Source organism: Taeniopygia guttata, chromosome 1 (genome assembly GCF_048771995.1).
Source record: "Taeniopygia guttata chromosome 1, bTaeGut7.mat, whole genome shotgun sequence".
Lineage (NCBI taxonomy): Eukaryota > Metazoa > Chordata > Aves > Passeriformes > Estrildidae > Taeniopygia > Taeniopygia guttata.
The window spans coordinates 88777876-88793094 of record NC_133024.1 but is presented as its reverse complement, the minus strand read 5'-3'; the positions used below and the strand labels follow the sequence as shown (position 1 = coordinate 88793094).

General features: G+C 36.5%; 1 protein-coding gene and 1 long non-coding RNA gene across 6 annotated transcripts; one reads left to right on the top strand and one right to left on the bottom strand.

Moving 5' to 3' along the window:
• Window positions 1-462: 462 nt before the first annotated feature.
• On the bottom strand, window positions 463-7633 carry SULT1C4 (sulfotransferase family 1C member 4). 4 transcript variants are annotated; one of them, XM_030279161.4, is made up of 8 exons: window positions 7546-7633; window positions 6428-6605; window positions 4622-4759; window positions 3300-3397; window positions 2862-2988; window positions 1532-1626; window positions 1141-1321; window positions 463-984 (listed from the first exon to the last, which is right to left on the bottom strand). In XM_030279161.4, the coding sequence occupies exons 2-8, from the start codon at window positions 6591-6593 to the stop codon at window positions 872-874; spliced, it is 918 nt and encodes a 305-aa protein (XP_030135021.4). In that variant the 5' UTR covers window positions 6594-6605; window positions 7546-7633; the 3' UTR covers window positions 463-871. The 4 variants fall into 4 exon arrangements, with proteins under 4 accessions (XP_030135021.4, XP_012425042.4, XP_030135030.4 ...); XM_012569588.5 differs by lacking the exon at window positions 7546-7633 and adding an exon at window positions 7445-7538; XM_030279170.4 differs by lacking the exon at window positions 7546-7633 and adding an exon at window positions 7079-7184.
• Window positions 7634-7731: 98 nt separating this feature from the next.
• LOC140684679 (uncharacterized) lies at window positions 7732-14963 on the top strand. Of its 2 annotated transcripts, XR_012057305.1 has the most exons (5): window positions 7732-7936; window positions 8172-8238; window positions 8499-8553; window positions 8633-8779; window positions 14442-14963. It is a non-coding gene; the product is annotated as an uncharacterized lncRNA (long non-coding RNA). The 2 variants fall into 2 exon arrangements; XR_012057306.1 differs by lacking the exon at window positions 8499-8553 and having other exon boundaries at window positions 14442-14962.
• Window positions 14964-15219: the final 256 nt, after the last annotated feature.

Here is a 15219-nt window from a genome sequence, read left to right as displayed (position 1 = left end):
TTTTCCAGTATCTACCAGGCCCTATTGCAACTAAGAGCCCTCAACAAGATGTTTATATATTTGATTAAGAGTAAAGTAAAGGAGAAGGCAATCCTTTGTTCATGAAGTAACTAATGAACACTTTTACAACAGTGAAGAGGGGGATGGCATTTGCAGCATTGACTCTTCACCTGGTTCATACCAATTTTCAGAATTTTCCAAACGTTAAGAGAACACTGTGATGTCCAGTTCAGAAGGCAAATGTGAGATGCAATAAGGACTACTGTGCCCACAGCTAGATGGTAAATTAATGCCTCTGTATAGCCCTTCAGCATTTTTTATCAAAGGAAGTAATGGGTGTTTGGTGTTTTTGGAACTGTTGCTTTCATTTCAACAGCATTTCTTATGTCCAACTTAAAATGAGAGAAAACGAAATTTATTCTACTTTGTGCACTTCTGTTCCTCTCTTTGTACTTGACCACCTTTAAATTTATATATTGTTTATTGATTAATGTTCATACAATCATACAACCCATTACATTCTTTTAACACCTTTTTTCATGTTGGCTCCTAGTTTCTGTTAGAGTTTTATTTGAAAATACCAGCAATATCAACTGCAGTTTTATAAAGATCAAAACCCACAGCATGTTTGAAATATTTTTGTTAATGCTGAAAGTTACTGTGGTAGTGGTGACTGAGAAATGTCCAATGGAATTATTTTCTTGAGAGAGACTTAAACTTTGGCATAATTTGGACACTCTCCCAGTAATGAAAAATCAGTTATGTGTGAAATGAAGATCTTGGAATCTTAGGGACACTGGCATTTTTTGAAAGAAAAGCAAAATATATAACATGGGAAAGGCTGAAGATCATAAATTTCAATTGCAAGTAATTACAATTCCATGCGAAAAACAAGAGAGGTATCAGACATTTTCTTCTCATAATCTTCATCAAATTTCTTATTCTGTGCCACAGTGAAATGATTCTTCCAGTCTGCAACGATCCCTAAGAAATGGCAAAGCACAAAAAAAAAAAGAGAGAAAATATTAATTTACCAGTATTTCCTGAAAATCATTATCCACAATTTATTGGATACTTCAATGCTTATTTCAAAACAGAATGACAACCAGACAGAGTTGATATCAGTAACAAACTCAATACCTTTTCTCATGAATGGGGAAATGGAATGATCCATTATTCCTTCAAAATCTTTAGTGTAGTTTGCCATGGGGTTTTCCTTCATTACCTCAAATGAGGTATTATGGACTATTTTGTTTAGAACCTCCTCACTCAGATCCTTCTCCAGGAACTTTGCAATCTTCTGAATTTCTCGCTTTGGATTCTGCAGAGACAATTATATGGGATAAGACACAGAGCTAGGAAAAGCAAAGAAATCAAACATTGTGTGAGAACTACAATTCTCACACAGAGTAGATCAGGTTATTGTATAGTTTGCTGATACTGGAATTATAATATAAATCTGTTGCTTGTAGTTAGTCTCTACTAGACTTACAGATTTCAAAGCTCTATAAACATATGTTCAGCTTTTTACCTCCTTCATATCTTCATAGAAGAGATAGAGTATACGGTGCTTATGTTTTGCCTTCCACCATCCTTTTACGTGGTCATACCAGGAACCCCAGAGGACTGAAAAAGAAGTAACAGCAGCAGCAGCAGCTATAAATGCTGATTGTGTCTTTAACACATGTGGCACTCAAGTTTGCCTCTTAACCAGTACCTGCAAATTTCCAAGCTGGTTTTGAATCAGTATGGCTGTGATAATAAGCACTGCTGTGCTCTGTGCTTATTACAGCGCTTTTGCTATTAATCCCTCAGGTTTATGGATGCTCAGAACAGGATTCATGTGTAACTTTAGAGGACAACACATGCAGATGCATTATAGTCAATGAAAACACACATTTCCAGTATTCAATTAATCATCTGGACAAGGCTTGTCTCAATTGGCCCTGTTTTGAGCAGGGCAGGGGTTGGGAATGTATGGACAAAAAAACATCCATTCCAGCTTGCGTTATTCTATTATTCTACCTGGTTTAAATATTACTATGCTATCAGAAATGTCTGCTTCTCTCAAGCAAGTGTCAAAATTATTAGCTAAGACAGAAGAAAATATGTTCTGTATGTCTGCACTGGGACAGATAGCTCCCAAACTGAGCTTGTCAAACACAAGACATAAGGTCTCCTTTGGACATGTGACTCTCATGCTGGTTCAGACAGTGGTATCTCTAGGCCTATGTGGTGGCAAAAATATTAATCACCTAAGGAAGCTTTAATGACAAATTGTAAACTGCCATCCACTGGACCAGGTTTTATTTCTTGGATATCCTGTGATATCAGCACCTCTTTTAGAAAGGGAAGAATCATCTTCTAGGTTGCCTGCCCTTAGTTAGATAACTGTCTTTGTTCAGATGCCTGATTTACACTAATTTAGCTACAAAGACTCCCTTATCTCAAATTTACATTGCACATTTCTAGCAAAATTAACTCTCCACTTTTTTTTTTTAATTTCGAATTTTATCAGGTTAGAGTAAAACCAGTTATATCATTGTTCCTTTTCAAATGGCTTATTTTAATCTCAGAGAGAAGAGATGAAGCCTGAAATTTGTCATATGTGTTTCTGAATTATACCAGAATAAAGAGTAGTGTTTTTATTTTTTCCCAAAACGAGAGCATAAAGATAGATTTAATCTTTAGGTAATAATAAAAAACTGTGAATGAAGGAAAATTATAACTGAAACACCTTCAGCAGATATCCTTCCATAGTGTCTGCACAGGATTTCAAACCATAACAGAAATTTAAAAATCCATGTCATTCATTCTTACAATGATCAAAATCTCTTATACAACTGATTGCAGTTAATCACCTTTTCCACTCATGAATTTCTGCACAAATTCCTCCCAGGTTCCTGGATCAGGCAATCCTTTATTCATTCTGTGGAAATGGTAGTATGACACCAGGTTGTCCTTTGCATTTCTTGCCACGTAGATTATCTTTATCAATGTGAAAAGAGAGGGAGAAAGAAATTAACTTGCATATACAAATATAGATATTGAGCATCTCCTGGAGTTTTCTCTTAGAGCCTGCTAGTAGAGATTTAAGAGGTTTTGCTTTGAAGCTGCCATTTTCTAAAATCCAGCTCAGGTAACTTAATTGTGACTTTAGACTCCCACAGACTTTGCACATTAAAGGAAAAATATTTTTAAAGACCTTTTGATTTCCCAGAGATTCTGGAAAACATATTCTTCCCTGGTTTATGTCACTTTATTTTTCCCTGAGGTAGAATAGAGCTCTTCAGCCTTACCTTACAGTTTTGCTCCAAGAAGGATGGAGGCAGCAGCTGCACGGGCAGATGAGTTTTCATTGTTCGTGGAGATGGCATGGCTTCTGCTAACTCCAGACCTGTGGGATGTTTCATTATGAAAAGTTGTTCTCTAAATTGCACTAGCACTTCTTTCCTATGCTCACACATGTGACTGTGACTTTCCAGAAGTTCACCTTGCACTGATCATTCATCTCCAAAGCACTTACTAGCAGGGTGACATATATAACATTACATAAGCATCTTCAATGTTTCTAGAGAAATTTTGACTTGTGTATTCAAGTAGAAAAGATTTATATCTTTTTTGCTTTCTTGGGCCCATACCTTCTTTCCAAGGGGTAACGATAAATACCAATTTCTATTTATCCAGCCAAAGCTTTTCCTTTGCAATATTTAGTGGTCTCCTTCCACCTTACAGGTAAGAAATTTTAGTTTCTTTCTAGGATACAAGAATATGATGTCTGACTAGACTTTGTGGATAGCACATAAAGAGAAACTAGGAGAATGACCAGTGGATTTTCAGTAGCTATGGATATATGGGACTACTTGGGAATATCTGGTGATATTTGGAGATGTGTTATCTCCTACCCTTTTAAACATCTATCATGACTTCCATAATTTTTACCCTGTCATCATCTATCATCCTCTGTCATTATAATTTTCTCTCTCTCTCTCTCTCTGTGTGTCAACACAGTCTAGTTGAAAAGAGAAAAAGTAGCACTTCTGCAGAGCTAGTCAAGATTTTTAGCTTCAGATGCAAGAGTCTGACTTAACGATTTGTGTGAAAATGGAGCCCTTGCTGAGGGACACTTTTGTAAGAAACAGCAAACCAGTGAAGCCTGCTGGCTGCCCAAATGTTCCATAACTTGTTTAGATAACTAGACCCTAGAGCTGAGCAGCATTTCCTTGAAAAAGTAGCAAAACCACTGAAATATTCCACTTTTGGAAATATGTCCATGACATACATTTCGCTTCCATATAGCCTGTAATCACAGAATGACATTTAATTGCCTCCATGTTGCCATTTTATACATTCCTGCTCCTGTGTAGTATCAAACACAGCCTCAGATACCACTCCAAAACATCATGATCTTCAGTAGCACCTGAAGCAATCCTATCTGCCATCCTTGCAGCACCTTGAGTAGCTCTGGATGTTTACATTAAAGCACCTGAACTGGTCCTTAATAGGCAAAATGGTGCCTAGTTCAAGAACAAAGGAAGTGGGACCTTTTCCATGAAACTTGAGGCATCAGCACTATGTGCATGTTTTGTTTCATTTTGTTTAAAATACAAGTAATATTCACCTGAGTAACGTGCAGACGGAGGCTCTGCACAATACCACTCGAGGAAAGGGTGACGCTTGTAAGTAGTCTCACGTTTACACTTCTCAGTATCTCCATTTTGTTGAATCATATCCACTATCTCCTGTGTCCATGTGGTACCTGAAAATGTCAAGAGTTTGGATGTTTCCCGCCAGGATACCCAAGAGTTTCTTCTGCTACAGAACTGAAAACCAGAAGGATGGACTCTGTGCTAATGGGGGAAAGAATAGCATAGAAAATGATAGACAAAATGGAAAAAGAGTATAATACAGGCAAAATGCCTAATTAAGCAACAAAAGTAATTCCCAAAACTCAATTCAGGAATTCCATTTTAGACAGACTTCTTCTTGCCTAAAGAAATAAGTCCCCACATCAGTACTGAAAAAAACACTGGGATAAACTCACTATTGTTGGGAGAATATTATTTGCAGAGGGATGAAACCCTCTTTTAATCCCTCACAAAAATTCAGGTATTTCAATTTTGTTCTCATACTGAATTTGAGTAAAAATAATGCAATACCTGAACTTCAAGTGAGTTAAGATTTCATACAGTTTGAAAATATGAAAAAGTGGCAGTATTTCCAAAGTTTCCATTTGAAATACATTAATGAAGGTCTGTATAACATTTAATCTTCCTGAGTGACTGAAACATTTGTAAGAGTTACAGTATAGTGTATCTCATGTGTCTCTTTTCTTTTATAGCTGTCATCTGTGTGTCAGCCACATCTCCTCAGAGGTACTGTGGCAGGTCAGCTAGAGAACAGGCTAAGGGATAAATTGGAAAGCAATTTAGGCAGGAGATTCAGCCCTTCTTAAGATGCTTGTGTTGTGCATCTCACACAGATATGACATAATGCCAAATGGAATCCTAACTTTATTTATTTTCAGTTCAGTGGATGGAAGGTTTTAATCCCAGCTCGATAAAATAATGTGGTTTTGCATTTAGTCTTCAGGTAGTAAATAAAAAGCTTTCAGGTTTTACAAAACTAATGGTGGGTCCCTCTTCCACAGGTGGGGTTTTTTGTTAAAAACATTTTCCCCCTACTGACAAAAAACAAAAAAAAAGCCCTAAAAACTGTTGCTAATTCAAATAAATTTTTTATGGTGATCAAACTCTTCCGTATCTATTCCTGAATCTCCAAAGCTGTATATGTTTTTTTTTTTTTTAAGTACAGAATTTATATTGATGCTTGTTATTCATTGTTTTCTTGTGTAGTAATTTTAAAGGGTTTGATAAAGAGGAGAAATATTGTCCAGTCACTGAGTAAAATGCCATATAGCTAATATTAATGGTGGTATTTGATTTTTTTGGCCAAAATTATTAAATTGATTTTGTTATTTTAAAGAATTAATACATTTTCATAAATCACTACTAGTTTACCAAAAAAAAAAATCATTCCCCAAATACATAATATGTTCCATAGTCACACGGTTAGTTTCTATTATTTCTTAGTAATGATCACTTCTTTGTAGGCATTGTTAAATCCCTACATATTGGTGGAAAATTCCTATTGTCACCATTAATATAAATGTAGACAATCACAATCAAAGGTAAAAATTATAGGTCATTAGATTTTGGCCATTTGTACTTCAGTAGTAACAGATGGTTGTTGCATCTGCCAAAGAAGACAGGAGTTACTAGTCACAGCTGACGCAGCTCCATGTCTTTAAAATATGTCTAGTTTGGAGTTAAACAAATATCAGTCACAATAGGAAAAACATATATCTCAATCCCAACAATAAGCACTATGCCAAACTTTTCTATTCTGTTTCCTTACCCACACCAACCTGCTTTTGCATAAGTTGCGATGAGCACATCATCAGGCCTGGCTTTGAACTTCCACACTTGGTCCCAAATGCGGGCAATTGGTTCTGTGAGGGGAACACCATCTACATCAAATAACTCAGATCGAATCATTGTCTCTTCCAGCCTCAAATCTTTCATTTTATCCATGGCCAATGAGAACTGTATGAAGAAAGGCTTAGAATTAACATGGCTGCTCTGAAAAGAAATCTGAATTTACTTATCTTGAGGTCTCTCTTATTGACCATGTCAATAAGGACAAATTCCATGTCCTTTGATTTCTTTGGCCATGATTTGGCCTATCTGGATCCATACATAGACTCCGTAAAGCTGGATCTCATTTTCAGAAATACATGATGTATTGCTAGTGGTAGTTTTCTGCATCTCTAAAAATCACTCTGTTTACTCGGATTCAAGAAGAGAAGAAAGTCATTATTCTCATATCAAACACATTTATGTAGAATTCTGATGGTTGGTATGAGGACTTTAAAGGCAAAAAAAGTAATCAGAGGTGTGATTCAAAAGAAGGCAGAGAATAACAGCAGGTAATGAAATCAGCATACAGGACCTAACCCTTCCTCTGTGAAGAAAATAAACAGAAACGCCTGCCGACACCCTTTGTGCCTTATACTTACAAAAATATTTGCAGATGTTTTCTGTGTTTTGTTCCTGGATCTTAGCACTCTTGGAACTCTTTGCTATATTTTGAAATATGTTGCCTGTAAATAACCTGAACTAGATTGATCATTAACTAAAGGTTGTTGGACTTTAATTATGCAAATCAATCATTTTATAATAGCTAGTTATTAATTTCTGAATTTCTCCCAGGGAGATCTCTTAAGCATAACTTTCAGACCTCCAGAGTCTGGTCAGAAGAAAGCTGTGCTTAAGGGGAGGCTATGGAAATAATCTCAACTAAAAATATCATCCAGAAAAAAGGCATTTCAATCCCAACACCAAACATTACTAGAATATTTTCTGTAGTTTTCTTGTTTACTCACAGCAATTTCTTACAGATTCAGCTGAGTGGAGTGAGATGTTGAATTGGTGGCTGGGCAGTCACGCAATAATTTTTTAAAAAATGAAGGAAAAAGAAACTTGCCAGAGAATTTTTCCTGCTTAAATGTCTTCAGTCCTTGGCTGCATTAGTAACTATGCAGGAACTTAATCTTCAGGCACAAGATAAGTTGAAAACTTGTGTGGGTGGAGATTCCATTCTTCCTATCTGTATGAGGAGAGTAAAGGAGGAAGTGCAGCAGCAGCCAACAGCTGAGCAGTTTTTCTGGCATGGTTTGTGAAATCCTTTCAAATCCTGTGAAAAAAACCCACTAGGAATTCTCATGTAAAGTGTGATTCTTTACTGACAACAACATAAAATGGCAGTCAGTAGCTCCAGCAAGATTATTAAATTGTCTCTCTCATTGTCTTGGAATAATTAATTTTCTTCCTAATATCTAATCTAAACTGCAAAGATCCTGTGTGTGCAAGCAAAGGTAAAAACATCAAAAAAATTTTATTCTCTGTTTCCCATCAGCAGGTGTTGTATGGCACTTTCTGGGAATCGTGGCTTTAGGACACATAGTGGTTACTCCAAAAGGAATGTATATTAGGAATACCCTATCTTCCTCCTCCTTTCTCTTGGCTTTTATTGCTGAATAGACATCATATGTTATGGAATATTCTTTGTCTTTGGTCAGCCCCTTGATCTTTTTATGACTCTTACACCAGGTGTTTCTTCTGAAGGCTGACAACACCAGAATGAATAATTGAAACACAAGAATCAGAGAATATATGGGTAAGGTACAATATTTTTATTTAAACTTTCAAGTTCTCTCATGGGAAGATTTGCCATTTTCCTCGCTGTGTTAAGCTTGTGCTGGTTCTGCTTATTCTTCTCATACCTGGCAGATCATTTCCTGGTTTGTAACATTGCTCACCACTCTCAGTTATGCAATCATCCTGCAATCATAATGCAGTAATCCCCAAAGCACATAATTTGTGTGTATGACAAAGGAAACCCAAGACTGCTTATTGAGTGTCTCTTTTCTATTGCAGCTGTGAATCTGAGTAGTCCTTGAACAATGCACTGTGCCAGATAAGCTGCAGTGAGGTAAAAAGTCACTGCCTGTAGCTTTAAAACTGCTTTTGAAGTGGGAAATGAGAGATGAATTTTTTTGGTTTTGAAACAGGGAGATGAAGGTGGAACAGGCTGGTCCAGGAACTGGGTTTCTTGTCTAGAGTCATGATTTATGGGACCACTCTAAAAAAGACCAGGCAATCTCTACAGAGAGCTTTCTCCAGGTTTCCATTCACCTTTTCCTGGGTGAAAACTGGTGGTAGGTGTTTACTCATCTAAAACACACTTTGATTATTTTATTTTATTATTGAATTTGATTTTATTTTTGCTTGGCTGTGTTGTCTTTTATTAACATAGTATCAGACTTCAAGTGGGATGAAGGCTACAAATCCTACATCAGAATCAAGCACTATGATATGGTTTTAAGTCTGATTAACTTCATATTTTGCCTACATTTAATGGTCTATATAATATAGGGTAATATTTCTTATAAATTAAAATCTATATCTGATACATTTGAGTGAAAGAATGTGTTTCTGTGTTACACTTCGTGTTTGCATTACATTTCTCTTAAACTCAGGTCTCCCTCTGCTGGACAAAACACAATCTCTTTATTCCAAAAAATGTCAAAATATTTTGAGTTTGAAATTACATTTGATAGCTGTTGCTATCCTTAGATACCAACCTGTATTCCTCATTCAGAAAAATGCATACTTTGGAGAAATTAAAGAACACTCTGGGACAGACCAAGGTGTCACTTTGAGGCTTCTTGAATTTTAATACTGCGTTCATCTCTTGGTGACTGAATTCAGCTTGGTCTGACTGTAAGTCAGTGAGCAACCTTAGGCAACAAAAACTTTTGGTACTGTGGGATACATTTAGACTCAATCACAAATACATCCTGCCATAGGCTCCTGGTGGAGAACAATCCTGCAGGTGTCTATAAAATACAAACACTACCACCAATCTTGTGATGGGTATTTATTACTGGGTTCCAGCCAGACAAAGGTGAAATAATCATCACAGATACATTTATACAGTAGCAAAGTAAGTACTAAAGGATATTTTAAGTGTAACCATGGAGTGAATAGTCCTAAGGCTCTAATTAAGAAACACATTTAAGCACGATACCTAAGTGCAATCCCTATCAGTAAAGCATTTATGTTCCATTATCATCACACTCCTGAAATTTCTTGGTTTTAAGTATTCTCTCTCCAGTAGAGTTTCTTCCAAGGGGAAGTGTTGGAGCCTACAGTGTGAATAAAACTGAGCAGCTCCACATGTATTGGGATTGCAGTAATATTATTATAAAATCTTGTTATTGTGGGCATGCATAGTCAAGTGATAAAATATAATTGGAATCCTGCAGCATTTTAAAGTATTTTCCCAATAACATATACAGATAAAGTGCTTTGTGGCTTTCTGACCCCTAACCCTAAGCATAACCCTAGGCAGATCAGGAAAAGCTGCATTTTTCTGAAATGCCAAGTATATGAGTGTAGCCAGTAAGAAAGCTGTGGAAAAAGCAATGTTGTGGCAGTGCTCTCTGCAGCTGCAAAAGCCCTGAGTTCCTGAAATTAGTCAAGCTAGATCCAGACTCAACTGTGGCTATCAATAAAATGGATTTTGAAATGCACATATTAAGTAATCTCACCTACAAGTTGATAGGTGAGGAATAGTAAGCTATATAAAAGCAAATATCTAGAAATAAGCAAAATTCTTCAGTGTAAAACTTTGTTGTCCTGGATGCTGAACAGAAGGTCTGAAAAAAAATTCCGTACAAATAGGATAATTTCTAAAGTGTGTGCCAGATTTCTGCTTCCATAAAAATATAGAGTAATATATATATGAATTTAATGAGAGGAGAGCTAGTTTGGAATACTAGCTTGGTGGGGGATTAAAAACTGTTGTAATGTTTAAGGGTTTAAAAATTCTTACAGGCATATAAAAATTCTGCAATAAGCAAGACACCTTTTCAACTCTGCTTTAATGGCAATTCTCATAGAGAACAATCCTCTTGTCCAGAGAGTGTAAAGGAGGTATGTGAGGTTCTGGCTCTCTGTACTTTGTGTCATACTTTCTGTTCCTGTAGGTCCAGCCTTGTTCCTTGGGATGCTGAGGTACATGGTTACACATGTCATCTGCAAGACATAAAGATTAGATCCAGCTGTCAGTTTTTCCCAGCACGAAAAGTAGAGTTAAAATTCAAAACAGATATGAAGCAAAAATGCTATAGGAATAAAAAAAAACCAAAAAACATAAAACAAACCATCAAACAAAAAAAAAAACCCAAAAAACCCACCAAAACAAACAAAAAAACCCCAACCCCCCCCCCAAAAAAACCCCCAAAAAACCAGTGCTTTGATCTAAACTGTATGAATGACAAAAGAGTGACAGGATGGTTTGTGAGGTATTAGAAAGTTCTTACCTTTTAACAATGTTCATTCTTCATTCTTCTAGTTGTCTTGAAAAATATCTCCTAGAAAGTCACTACTGATGATTAAATCTCAATTCAAATCTTTTAAGTGTATCTTCAGTACAAATTTAAGAAAATATGGCCTCTTATTTTTTATAAATTTGGATAGGTGTCTTTCCTTAGATTGCTTATGTCTGACCTAAAACTCTTCTGTTGAATTTACTGAAAGTTCATAAACCCTATGCTGTTTGTAGCTTTCCAAATGGTAAAAAAATCAGCAACATATTAATAATCCAGTTTCATGCGATTTTTCTTTTTCAACTAAAATGATGTCAGACATGTGGATTCCTAATTAAATTAAAGAACAGAAGATTGCAAATCAACAGAAAATATCTTACAAAGCAATGTTCTTATAATAACTATGGCTGAATTTCAAGGCTTAGGTAATTATGACCATTAATAGACATTTCATTTTAGATGCTGAGAAAAAATCCTCCTGTCATAAGAAATGACAGGCCTAATACCAGATGAACATACTTGATATTTCTGTGTTCAAAAGACAGCTATTTTTCAGCATATTTTAAAATAGGCTGTTCATATTTAAAGTCATTAAAGTACTATCATACTTTTGTACTGTATGTAAAGACAGTTGCTAATGCTATCCAATATAAGAATAGTTTATTTTTGTTTACTTTAATAAAGATATTTCTTCTAAAGAACAACCAAGACAGAGAGACCTACATAAAAGAGATGTGTGAATTATTTAAAGCTATTACACCAAATTAGGGATTTTTAATGTCAAAGAATGCTTTGATTGCATTCATCTTAGTCTTTTTTGTATTCATTGACTATAGAAGCTGTCAAAAGTGTTGAAAGTCTGACAGATTTTTTGAGCTAAGTATTTTCTTTTTTTGACAGAACAGTTTGGTTTCTGAGTCCTGCATTCTTGCTTCACTGAGCAAAGATGCTGTTATGTTTGGCTTAGTTCATTTTGAAGTCTCCAATGGTCATAACCCATAAACCAGAGTGACACAGGGCCATCAATCAACATGCAAAGACTCTTGTCTAAGCTTTGAATTCTTGAGGTTGTGTTTGCACATGATGTTCAGAGTTCAATTTGTGGAATATCAATCATTTTTATCATGTGATTGTGAAGCTCTGAAATTGGAGTTCCTGCTCACTTCTCCATGTTCTGAACATTTAACTGCTCTGTGACCCACCTGACAGCACTGATTCTTCAGGCATGGTGTTTTCACATGTAAGAAAGCCTCTAAATATTTTTGAGTTATACCTTAATTGACATGGCATTCAACCAATGAGCCATGATTGGTCCTGGGTTTTGGTGGCTAAATGGCCACTATATGGAGGTGATTTTCTTCAGGCTGATAATTCATTTTTTTCTTTCTGCTGTAACACTAGCTAGTAGTTACAAGATAAATACTGACATATATGCCAAATTTAAAATTTGGCAAATTAAAATAATGAAATAATCTGCTTGCTTTGTACAAGTATCTGTGCTTATTTCCAGGTTTTATGAAAGACTATGTCTTTCCACAGCATCAGCCACACAGCTTTTCTAAATTAATTGAGGGAAAACAGAGTCTCTCAGCTCAACTAAACTATTAAGAAAACCTATAACCTAAATAATACTGGTAATGCTGTGCTCCATAAGTTTGACCTGGATTTTGCCAGCATGCTAAATTGTGATTTTGTTATACCAGGAGGTTTGTGACTTTTAGTGACCACTCAGTTTAGAGAATTCTGAAACCCATATTTTTCAATTGACTAATTCAATAAATTTATTTAGAAATACCAAAACCAGTTAAAAACTCCCTCCCAATGACCTTTATATTTTGTGATGAAATATACCTGAAACAGAGTTCAAAGGAAAATTAAATTTGTAGCTGATTCAAAACACTCTGAAGTGCCATTGTATTTTATTTCACTGATTATGGGAACTTTAGCATATGATTGAAGCCAAGCATTTGTGTAATTGTTTTGTTGTTTGGGGGTCAAAAGTTTGGGAATAAAGCTCCTTATTTTTTTGTTTTTCCAAGAAGGTAATATTTTTTTCTTTCTTGGATAGCTGGTGAGTTTTAATAAAACTTTCACTGTAAATAGCCTACCAAACATGACCAATGATCACACCTTTATATTAAAAAGTATTCATTTTTGTAAACCACAAAGACATACTTCTAGATAACTGCAGCTACTTCTTCAGCTTGTTTGTCATCACTTGAATTACTTTTTTTGCTCATTGTGCTCTCTTAGTCTGGTCTCTGCTGTAAACCTTGTAACAAACTGGAAAATTCTGAGATCAATTTATAGGAATTTCTTGATTCACTGAGGGTTGCAGAGCTGTGTGAAGATGGCAGCTGTTGCTTGCTCCATGGAGTTTTGTGGTTGGTGGTGAAGCTTTGGAGGGGCTGTTCCTGGGGGTAGGGATGGGCTAATCTGGGGCCAAAATAGCATAAGGGTTATGTGAATTTAACTGCCTAAGCAATAGGTGTCTAATCCCCTTGGACACCCAATCTGACCCCCAGTTGCTTGTCTACAGGAGGGAACTCTCCTGTGGGTCATGCCTGTCAGACATGGGCAAACATCTTGGAAATATGCTAAATTAGCATCTGACTTGCTTGAAGGACTCTGTGTATGTAAGTCAGCAATCCCTTAGTGTGCAAAGGCAGTGGATACATTCCAATGGATGCAGGAAATGCAATTCTGTGTGATAGTTATAGATACAAAATGTAACAAACCCCCTCAATTATTGTCTAAAACTGCACAGAGCAAATTTCAAGGCTTAGCACCTGAAGCTGCTGTCCCAGAGCAGCCAATTTAGGAACAGATGCCTGGATTCACTTGTCAGCTGGCAGCCAACATGCAGCAAATCTAACTCAGAAGGTAAGGTCAGGAAACACTCATATGAGAAGCCTTCTCACACTGGTCAGAAGTGTGAGCATTTCATGACACAAATGCAGAAGTAGGTCAAAAATGAATTTATTTTTAGTGTTAATGCTCACTCGAAATTTGAAGACAAGTGACCACCTCTATTTAAGCAACTGGTGTTGACAAGGCTTCCACCAATATTTTTACAGGGATAAATACTTGAACTTTGTTGTTATACAGTAGGATTGTGTACTATATAGCACTTGTTTCCTTTGCCAGCATGTAAAAGCCAACAGCACTACTTATAAACATTCCTAGTGTGTCTCTAGATCAGAAATGTGTCTCATGTCAGAAGTGGGTTGGAGCACTATCATAAGGACTGTTGCAGAAAGAAGCATTCTGTCTAAATTAAATCCAAGGACTCTATCTCACCTGATGTCATCTACAGTGACCTGAGCACCCACCAGCTGCCTTGTCCTATTCCTCATATCTGCAAGAAGTTAACTCAGTTGTGGGCTGCTGAAGGGACTAGGATTCTGTACTATATGACAGTTGGATACGTGATAGTAAATCCGTAAGAAGATTTTCTTGCTCCATTTATGTTGTATTTTGATTGTAGGCTTATTTAAAATCCAGTGCTGCGGGAATACAGAATTAAGTAAAAGACAATGAGCGAGAGATTCCTGTCCCAGCAAATACAAGCCTGCACTCAGAGACTGAATTACACTCATGGAGGAAGCCAGGTCTGCAATAAACCAGAATGCATGTGCCCTGGATCCCATCATCAATCCTGCCTCCATCCCAGAGCTGGACCAGCAAGGCTGCACCGGTGAGTGCTTGTCCTTAATCCTTGGCTGTGCTCCCTAAGATCCGTTCAGACTGACTGTCCCTCAGAATGGATTGTTCAGGATTCTCTTGAGCCCAGGGATCTAAAAATGATCCTTAGCATCACAGTCCTCTGCCTTGGGAGTGGGGCAATGGAGAGCTAGTAGGGAGCTAACCAGGCACTGCGTTCAGCATGGAGCTTTGGGACATCAGTGACAGGATCACTTGTTTTAAAGACTTAATAACACATTCGATTCCCACCTGTAGATGTCTCCCAGTAACAATCCTATCAATTTGTGGCAGGCATAAAAACTACATGTGATTAAATTCAGCAATCTGTTGCAGCCATGTTGCACATTGAAAAAAACTAATCTTACAAATAAATTAGAATTTATTTGTAAATTCCTTTTGCTCAGAGACAATACGTTAAATCTAAGAGATACTGTCATGTGTATTTATTAATCTCAAATATAGGTGTTTACATGTTTGTGTATAGTCATTTTTGTGACTGTGTACATATGTGTGTGTATGTGGTGTATGACTGAAGGATGCCTTGGAATTCCCATTGTGCT

Coding starts and splice junctions, on each gene's coding strand:
- SULT1C4 (XM_072933169.1), bottom strand. CDS start 6,712: ATGGAATTTGTCCTTATTGACATG. Junction 2,989..3,299: donor TCTTGGAGCAAAACTGTAAG/GTAAGGCTGAAG, acceptor ACATTGATAAAG/ATAATCTACGTGGCAAGAAA. Junction 985..1,140: donor TTCCCCATTCATGAGAAAAG/GTATTGAGTTTG, acceptor GCCATTTCTTAG/GGATCGTTGCAGACTGGAAG.